Source organism: Oxyura jamaicensis, chromosome 1, assembly GCF_011077185.1.
Source record: "Oxyura jamaicensis isolate SHBP4307 breed ruddy duck chromosome 1, BPBGC_Ojam_1.0, whole genome shotgun sequence".
NCBI classification, from domain to species: domain Eukaryota; kingdom Metazoa; phylum Chordata; class Aves; order Anseriformes; family Anatidae; genus Oxyura; species Oxyura jamaicensis.
The window spans coordinates 203,619,555-203,628,532 of NC_048893.1; the positions used below are offsets into that span (position 1 = coordinate 203,619,555).

At 65.4% G+C, this 8,978-nt stretch overlaps 1 protein-coding gene across 1 annotated transcript in view; it reads right to left on the reverse strand.

Moving 5' to 3' along the window:
- Positions 1–5,172: 5,172 nt before the first annotated feature.
- Positions 5,173–8,978, reverse strand: part of ARRB1 (arrestin beta 1) — an 11,291-nt gene continuing 7,485 nt past the window's right edge. The window contains exons 9-17 of the mRNA XM_035339333.1: positions 8,672–8,807; positions 8,500–8,584; positions 8,336–8,408; positions 7,745–7,882; positions 7,549–7,632; positions 7,077–7,100; positions 6,553–6,623; positions 6,236–6,287; positions 5,173–5,475 (exon numbers count right to left, since the gene is read on the reverse strand). Of these exons, the coding sequence (XP_035195224.1) occupies positions 5,364–5,475; positions 6,236–6,287; positions 6,553–6,623; positions 7,077–7,100; positions 7,549–7,632; positions 7,745–7,882; positions 8,336–8,408; positions 8,500–8,584; positions 8,672–8,807 (775 nt within the window). The 3' untranslated portion in view covers positions 5,173–5,363. The remainder of the gene's footprint in view (positions 5,476–6,235; positions 6,288–6,552; positions 6,624–7,076; positions 7,101–7,548; positions 7,633–7,744; positions 7,883–8,335; positions 8,409–8,499; positions 8,585–8,671; positions 8,808–8,978) is intronic.

Consider the following 8,978-nt stretch of genomic DNA (forward strand, 5'->3'; position numbering starts at 1 on the left):
GAATTCTGCCTGTGTTACTTCTCATGTTTACCAGCCTCCAAATCCAGCAGCAGCCTGTAGTTCCCGTCGTGTCCGCTAGCAGAGAACATCCCGCTGTCGCTTTGTCACCCGCCCACGTCGTGTTTGCGCCGTGCCCTTCAGCCGAGAGAAAAAAAAAAAAAAGATAAAAAAAGCACGAGTACAATCTGAGGAAATAGGCTGCTCTGTGGCACATTTAACCTCCCGGTTTCCGTCCACAGGCACCGGTCGGGTGGCTGCACGCCCCGCGGGGTGTGGGCATTTCATCACGTGTGCGTGTCAGGAAGCTGCAGTGTGGAGGCAGCCCGCTGGTGACAGCGGCGCAGCCCCCACAGGAACAGCCTTTCCGCCCCGGCCTGCTGCGAGCTCTGCCCTGCCCCTGTGTAACTGGAGAGCGCCCGGTCTAGGAAAAGGCCTTCGTATCTCGTGGGCCTCTTCCTACCAACAAAAAGTTTAAATTTGGGTGAGCTCGGGTGGCTTTTCTGGGCCTGAGGAGACCCAGCAGTGACTCGTACAGTCGCCGTGCGTTACAAGGTGGCGCCTGGGGGCAGGGGGAGCTGGCTGCCCCTTGTCCTGAACACCAAGGGCAGGATGTTTCGCTGGGGAGGGAGCCAGGTGCTGTGACAGAGCCTGAGCGGGCAGGGGGTGCTCACCTGGCAAACCCAGAGCCCAGCGCTGTGGGATGCTCGCGCTGGAGTGGGCGACGTGGATCCTGCAGTGCAAAAGCTTGCACTGGGTCTGCCTCTGCTCCTCACCCCAGCATCCAGCGCTGGCCAGCCCCTCTTGCCCCTGAGCACCCACCCACGCTTCCTTCTCCAGGAACTGCTGCCCCGCTTCCTCAGGAGGGGTTCAAAGGGCTTCCTGCTCCGCCGTGTTTACGCAGCGGCAAGAGGAGGGTTGAGGACAGGCGAGGCAGGTGGGGACGGCGGGTGAGCCGGGGCCAAGGTCGTGCTTGGGCCGCGCGGCGCTGAAAGGGGCGCGGGAAACGTTGGGGAGGTGATGTTCTGACCTGTGCTGTGCCATGGCAACAGCTGTTTGCCGGCGGGTGCTAACGCCGAAACCTGTTCCCGGGTATGTGATAAAACGGAGAGGCTCGGCGCTGCTCACCTCGCGGGTCTCCTCCCGGCACGGGCCATCCGAGCTTCCCGTGACACCCGAAACAGCCCCTGCCTACGTGGCAGCGCGCCCCGCCTGAGGCCGTGCGGGGTGGATGCCCTGTTACCTGCTCGAGCTCTAAGGCTGCGTCACCACCAGCAGCAGGGCCCAGGTGGAGCTGAGCGCGCCTGCAGGAGTTCCCGGTCCTCCTTTCCACCCCTGGAGGGTCCCTAAGGAAACCAGGCCAGTTACGTGAACCGTGGTGAGCGGGGTCTGGGCAGGTGCTTGGGCAGATTTCTGCCCCAGCGAGGGGCAGCTGGGAGGGCTCTTGGCTTTCCAGTCCCCCTCCATCTCATCTGAGGGCAGCGCCCTGTGCCCTTCCCCTGTGCTGCAGGCTCGCCTGCCCGGCTGAGGGGCCGCGAGTGCGGAGCGACGCTGGCACCCCGCAGCTCAGGATCTTTCTCAAGCACCCCTGGCAGCAGCAGATTTGGCAACCCGGGTTCCGCAGCCCAGCTGCTGCCGTTCCCCCGGCTCCCCTGCAGCCCTCAGAGGGGAGCAGAGCCCCGGGTGCGTGCTGCAGGCTGGGCCTCCTCTTCCTCCCCCTCTCTGCAGGGTCACAGCGGAGGAGCTGGCGAGCAGCAGAGCCCAGCCTCGCGTCACGGCGGTGCTGGTAGTGCAGAGAGGGAAGCAAATTTGCTCGGCTTTCTAGGGAAATGGTGCTGAAGCAATAGCACAGTTTAGTCATCTAAACTTCCTCTCTCTCTCTCTCTTTTTTTTTACCCCAAAATATCCTAAGCCTTCTTGTCCAGCTTGAACCAGCTCTGACAGGGCCCGGGAGATGTCCAAGACGTTAAGTACTAACAGCTGGGTTTGTGCAGAGGGTTCTCCCCGTGGACACGGTGCCGGGGAGGGCATTTCTCACGTAACCACACCACGCAGACCCTCAGGCAATGCCCCACGGCTGGGGAACCTGGTGCAAAGCCCCCTGACGTGGCTCTGAGGACAGTCCCTCCCCTTCCTCACGTCACCAACGTGGCAAAGGGCAGCTTGTGTGCACGTGTGGCCACGGAAGGGTCCTCCGGGACCTCGTCTGCACCTAACCCCAAGGCCAATTACTGCAGCTGGGGACAGTCAGGGGCTGGCATGGAATTACAGAACCATTAGGGTTGGACAAGCCCTCCAGGACCACCTGGTCCAACCACCCCCTCCCACCAATGTCACCACCAAACCCTGTCCCCAAGCACCACGTCCAACCTTGCCTTGAACACCCCCAGGGACGGGGACTCCACCACCTCCCTGGGCAACCCGTCCCCACGTGCAGGGCTGGAGGTGGATCCGGATCGGGGCTGTGGGTGCTGGCCAGAGCAAGCTGAGCTAAGGGTCCCTGCTCCTTCCTTCGGTGTCACCCTGGGGGAACAGATGTGAGTAGGGGACAACCCCCAGCCCTTCCCCTGGGGGCTGTCCCCCAGTTCAGGCCCAGACCTGGGGAGTTATTGGGCTTGTCCCCCTGTCCTGGTTCCTCCTGCCCCCGCAGCAGGACGGCCGCCCAGCGCCACGCACGGACTCGTCACGTGCGGGGACGTGCAGATGTCCCCGGTCTTGTGCAACGCCAGGGCTGTTCCTGCGGCTGAGACGCTGCTGCTTGCAGTACTGCTGCTGGCAGCACCCTCGGAGGGCGCCTGGGCGTTTTTAGGGAGTCCTTGCTCGGTGATTCGAGGGTCTGTGCCCCTCTCTAACGCTGCCAGGCTGTGTTTGTGGGCAGAAGACGGGCAGGGGCAGTCCTCGGCGGGGTTTAACAGCTGGTTCTGGGGTTTTCCTGCTTCCCCCAGGAGCTGGAGGCTTTGCATGGCTGGGGAACGTCCCCTGCTCCTGGAGCTGCTGGGACAGCTCCTTCCTCACAGCTCCTGGAGATGTGGCTCCGCAGTGACCCCAGCTCGCTCGTCGTGCCCGCAGGCACCGGCTCCTTTCTCGAGCCCTGCAGCACCAGCTTTAAGGATGCAACCTCTTCAGCCACGAGGGGTGTCAGCAGGGTGCAGGCCAGGCACTGCTCGTTTAACCAGCAACCCACCGTGCTCCGGAGGCACCGCGTGGCCTTGCACTTTGCTTCCAAACCTCGTTCTGGTCCCCGCTGCTGGCTCGGAAACCTCCGGCCCTTTGGCGCACGTCCTGGTGAAGCATCCACGTGCCTGCACGCCTGTGGGAAGGTCGGCGGTGGCACCACGGGGCACAAAAGCATCGAGGGGCTGGAGCAGCGCCCAAGGGGATGGCTGAGGGCTGTGTCCGTCCTCGCTGCTCGTGTTGGACGTGTCCCAGCCGACGGAGCTGCTGCCGGCGATGCGCACGGGTTCGATGCCTTGCCTGCGCTGGCAGGGAGCCCGGGCAGGGCGAGCCGCCCTCCTTTTCACCATTTCTCACCCAAACGAATGAAAATTCAGCACGAACCGAGAGCAGCTGGGGCGGGAGGGGGCCGGTGGGAGCCGTGCCGGGGCTCCCCTGCGTGAGCGGCGGCTGGGTGCGCGTCCTTGGGCGCGGTGGCATCGATCTGCGGCTCCCGCCACGGCCCACGCTGAGCGCACGCAGCTGGTGGGAAGCTTGGAAGCTTCCCACAGCCAAAAAATGAGGGGCTGGGGGGCAGCCGAGGCAGACGGCGAGTGCCGGGGGGCCAAGCAGCTCGTCCCGGTGCCGGCGTAGAGGCAGGGAGCTGGAAACACCGGAGCCGAGCATGGGATGGGGGAGGTTTCCGTGTGTTAATGCATGGAGAAACACTCCTGGGGGGGGGGGGACGGGGCAGGGCGCACGGAGGGAGCCCCCCCCCTATTCCCTCCCCAGCACCACCAGTGGGTGCCACGCTGGAAAAGACCCCGGGGGCTGGGCTGGGTCCCCTGTCCTGAGCCAACAGAAGTGTCCACGCACTTGGACTGCGTTTTATCGGCTTTCATTTTTTTTTGTTGTTGTTTTTGGTTTTGTTTTTTTTTTTCTGAGTTTAATAAACTAGAATAATTTATTTGACAGAACACAGAAACATCACAGATACGGTGGAGAAACCAAAGAAGCAGGTATCCATGAACAGTACAAAGAAACCACTTTACAAAAAGAAGTACCACGCTGCCCATCAGCTCTACCCAAAAACAAGGGGGCTCCGCTCTGCGCCCCCCCCCCCCCCCCCCCCCCCCGGGGGGGGGTGGGGCCCCGGGGGCGGCGGGCCCCCCCCCGCCGGGGGGGGGGGGGGGGGGGACCATGGCACGGGCTGGGTCCCTGGGCACAATCCGTCCTGGGGACCCCAAGGGGAAAAGGGGGGGCTCCGGGACTGGCACCCCCAACCCGGGAGGCACAAGCATCTGGTGAAACAGGGGTTAGGGCAGCGAATGCTGTGCTCCCCTTCCTCCCTCATCCCCAAAGAGGTGCTTTAGCCCATGCAGGCACAGAGGGGGGGGGGAGAAGCATCGATTTGGGGGCCGGGCTGGGGCAAAGCATCCCTGGTGGAAGCCCCGGGGGAAGCCGAGGGCGCCGACCCACGGGAGCTGCAGGTCCCTTCCCCTGCCCCGGCTCCATCGGCACGTAAGGGCCAACTCCCTGGGGCTGGATGCTTTGGGAGGATTGGGGGTAGGAGCGGGGGGAGCGCTCCTACTGCTCCTAGCCCTGCGCCGGGCTCAGCCCCGGGCAGCATCCGAGGGTCCAAGCCAGGCTCGTGCACCCCTGGGGGGGTCGGGAACGCATGCAGCGGGGCCAGGCACGGGACAGGCTGTGGGCAGGAGGCGGGGGGGGGGGACGGGGCGCACGGGTGCCCTTTCCCATGAGCAGGCTGCCTAGAAAAGCCCCCCCCTCCCCGTTCTGCTGCACCCCCCCATCCCCGCACCCTCCCCGTAGCAAACCGGTGTTGAGAGCGGACGATATAAAACGCGTAAAAGAGGCAGCTCATAGGAAAGGGCTCTGGGGGCACGGGGAAGGGGCTGGGGTGCTGAGACCCCCCCCCCAAGCCCCAGCACCCCCCGGGGACGTGCCCACAGACCTGCACGGGACACAGCAGCTCTGACAGCTGGATGAAGAGTGACAACACGGGCACGGCTGCAAGGTTATAATTGCTGTCGCGATCGGGTGATCCATAGGCTCCCGGTACAGGTAGAAAACAAAATTAATAATCATACAAAAGAGAAGAAGCCTGATGCACGGGGTGTTACTGGCGCACGCCGGCCCAGCCGGGGAGGGGGGGGGGGGGGGGGGGGTTTTTTTTTTTTTGGGGGGGGGGCCGCTTATCTGTCGTTGAGCTGCGGGGAGTTTGTACGCTCCTCCTCGTCCTCCTTGTCGTCCTTCATGCCTTTGAGCCGCTGCCGGGCGAAGTCTTCGAACACGATGTCGTCGTCACTGGCGGAGACACAAGGGACGGGGGCTTGATGGGGGACGGGGGGGTGCGGGGGGACCGGGTGCCCGCTGTGGGGCTCCGCGGTTGCGCTCAGCCTGGGTGCTTCCAGCAGCCCGGGGGGCTCTTAAACCGCCCCCCGTCGTGAGCAGCCAGCCTCGTTTCTCCAAGCACCCCCCAAATCAGTCGGTGCCTCGGTGTTTGCTCGCTGGGAAGCGCGGGGATGAGGTGGGGAACGCCCCGGAGAGCGGCGGGCGCAGCCCCGGGGGCGCACGCGCCACGCACGGGGCCCGTGGGGTTCGCTCCCCGGGGACAGCAGACCCGCAGCAAAGCCTCCCCGCAGCACCCACGGCAGCACAGGCACAGAGCCGGGGATTAACCCGGGGGTTGCAGCGCGGCCACGGCATCGCCAGCCCCGGGGACGCGGAGCCCCAGCCCCGGGGACGCCGCCGCGGGGACACGGCGGGGACACACCGCGACGCGCGGTCCCGGCGGGCGCTTTCTTACTGTGATTCTCCTGCTCGGAAAGACATGCAGGGAGGTGGCAAGGGGGGGGAGAGAAAAAAACAAACAAACAAACAACAAACAGGCAGGGCATGCGTTAGGGGGAACGCGCACGGGGTTAGTCAGCGGCAGCCGTTCTGGCACGGCACGTGGTAGGGGGTCAGGGGCCAACAAGCAGCCGTGCCGACCGCTGCCAAGCTGCGTGGCACTGACGCGCGTTCCCACAAAGCCCCCCCAGCCCCCCGGGGGTGTTTCTCTTACTTCGTGTCAAGCTCTATCAGGTTTGTATCTATGGGAGCTTCGTTCTCTGGAACTGAACACAGGCACGGGGTTAGTCACCGCGGGCGGGGGGGCGCATCGCCGCCGCGCAGGCAGCACCCCTGGGGATGCGCCCCCCCAAATTGTTCTCAACCCAGGATTGCCAACGGGGCACCACGGGGTCCCAAATCCATCCCCCCCCGGGGGGATTCACACCAATATTGCCTGGTTGGTGTGGATCCGGGGCCGCAGCAGAGCCCCGTGCCCCCCAGCCCTGGGGGGGATCTGCCCCCGTGCGCCCCGGCCGGGCGGACACTCACCGTCCCGGTGCACCGGCTCCTCCCTGGGCTTGGGGTGCATCAGCGTGAAGGGGAGCTCCACCGCTACGTCGCTGCAAGGGGGGGAACGAGGAGGGGGTGAGGCGTGGGGCAGAGCTGGGGGCGCTGTGGTTTTAGGAGCCCTCTGGTTTGGGATCCCCCCCAGGAGCTCCCCACGCCCGGCTAGCCAAGGGCGGGTGTGCGCACAGGGGTGCGAGGGAGATGAGCGCAGAAAATCTGCCTTTTAGCAGCATCTGGGGCTAAAATCCTGTGGGTCTGGGGGAGGATGGGGGGTGCTGAGCGCCCCAGAGGGCACGGGGACAACAGAGATGGGGCAGGAGAAAGCTCTGCCTCTTCCACCCGTGGGGAAGCCAGGGGACCGGGGATGCCGTGCGGGTACGGGGTGCCACAGGGAAGGGGCTGCTGCGTGCAGGGGGCTGGTCCTGGGGGGCTGGGGTGGGCACGGAGGGGACGGAGGGGACAGGGTGACACGGTGGGACGAGTGGGGTGGCACACACAGGCGTTACCTGGAGGCGAGGTCTCCCAGCAGGCTGGCGTGGGTTAAAGGAGAGGAGAAATTAGTCACAGCTCCCCACCGACACCCCCCCCCCCAGCCTCGCACAGCCCCCATGCGGATGGGGACAAGGGGACTGTCCCCATGGGTGACAGCCACAACCCCGCTAACCCCTGGCTCTGTCCCGAGAGGTGTTTTTGGGGGGGTCCCGGGTAAACCAGCCCCATCTGCGGCGTGGCCGGGGCTGCAAGCAGGGCCCCATCCTGCACATGATGCAAAGAGAAAGGGGGCGAGCGGGGTTGTTGTATGCATTAATAAAATCCCCCAAAAAGGGATTTTTGTCCCCAAAAGGGACAAAGGGAGCGGGGCTGGAGCTTCCTCATCCCATCCCGTCCCGGAGCTGCGGAGTGCTGGCCCATCCCAGGAGCGGGTGCACCGGGAGGAGAAGGGGTCCACGGCACCCTGGGGGGGGTCCCCGCACTCACCCTCCTCGCGACACCACCAGCTTCACCTTCACCTTGTAGGACACGATGATGCCCAGGATCTCCTTGTTGGCTCCGTCCCTCAGCCTGCGGGAAGGGGAGAGGGTAGGGGGGGGGGGACACACATCAGCACGGGGGTGTCCCGCCGGGTCTGTCCCAGTCGGGGTGTCACCGAGGGGGGGGGACACGGGCGGCTCACAGCGTGCTGGAGGCCAGGTTGGTGTCCTCGTGCTTCAGCTTGCCGTCCAGCGCCAGCCCGCGCTTCTCCCGGTTGTTGGCGAGGAAGGGGGTCAGGGTGTACACCTTGCAGAAGGTCGAGCTCGGGGCCACCATGTCGCTGGGGGTGACAATAGGGGGGGGGGGTCAGCCCCGGACCCGTGGTGCTGCCCCCCCGGAAGGGCTGGGAGCTGACGGGGCCGGGGCAGGCTGGAAAATGGGGCGAAACCCTGCAATTTTGGCTCTGCGTCCATTCGCCGAGGGTTTGGTGTGCCAGCACCGCGTCCCCCGTGGGCTGCGCCCCCAGGCCGTTGGCAGCCCCCACAAGCAGCCTCCACGGGGCCGGAGTTTGCCATCAAAAACGGCCGGATTTGATCAAAAAAAACAACAAATAATAATCATTCCCGTCTCCCCGCTGCTCTGTGCACGCTGGATACATCCTCCTGCTGACCCCAAACGACCGAGCTCGGGCAGCAGACCTCCCCCGGGGACTGGGTGCCCGGCGGCGTCCCCCCCCCCGCAGCCCCCCGAGCCCCCCCCCTTACCCCCGGGACCCCAGCCCCACGTCACTCACTCGGCGTCCTCCACGGCCACGGGGCACTTGTACTGGGCGGTGTTGAAGAGGCAGATGTCGGCGTACTGGCGCACTGGGGTGGGAGATGGAGAGCAGGGGGGTCACGGCGAGGTGGGGGTCACAGAACCCACCGGGCATCCCCCGGGGACGTCCCCAACCCTCACCTGAGATTTTGATCTTCTTCACCGTCTTGTTGGTGTTGTTGGTGACGTGCACGTTGACGCTGATGGGCTCCCCGTGGTAGTAGATCTGCGGGGAGCAGGGCGGGGGACGTGAGCTCCCACCCCAGCCATGTGTGTGTGTCCCCCCCCCGGGGACCACCAGCCCCAAGCCCACCTCCTTGTCCAGGGACGCCTCGAGGTGCAGCGGCTTGTCCGACATGAGGAACTGCCGGGTGGTCTCCGCCATGGGCTGGGGGCCGGGCCGCTCCGGGGCGTACTGCACCTTGCGGATGACCAAGCGCACCGAGTTCCTGCGGGGACAAGGGCAGGGCACGGGCGTCCAGCTGCTGCCAGCTCTCCCCGTGTCGTTTTGGGCCCGTTTGGGGTCAAATCCTTCTTTTCTGATGGCCCAGATCGGCCCCACCGAGGGGCTCGCCCAGCCGCCAGGGGCGGACCCACGGCCACGTCATCCCCACCCCATC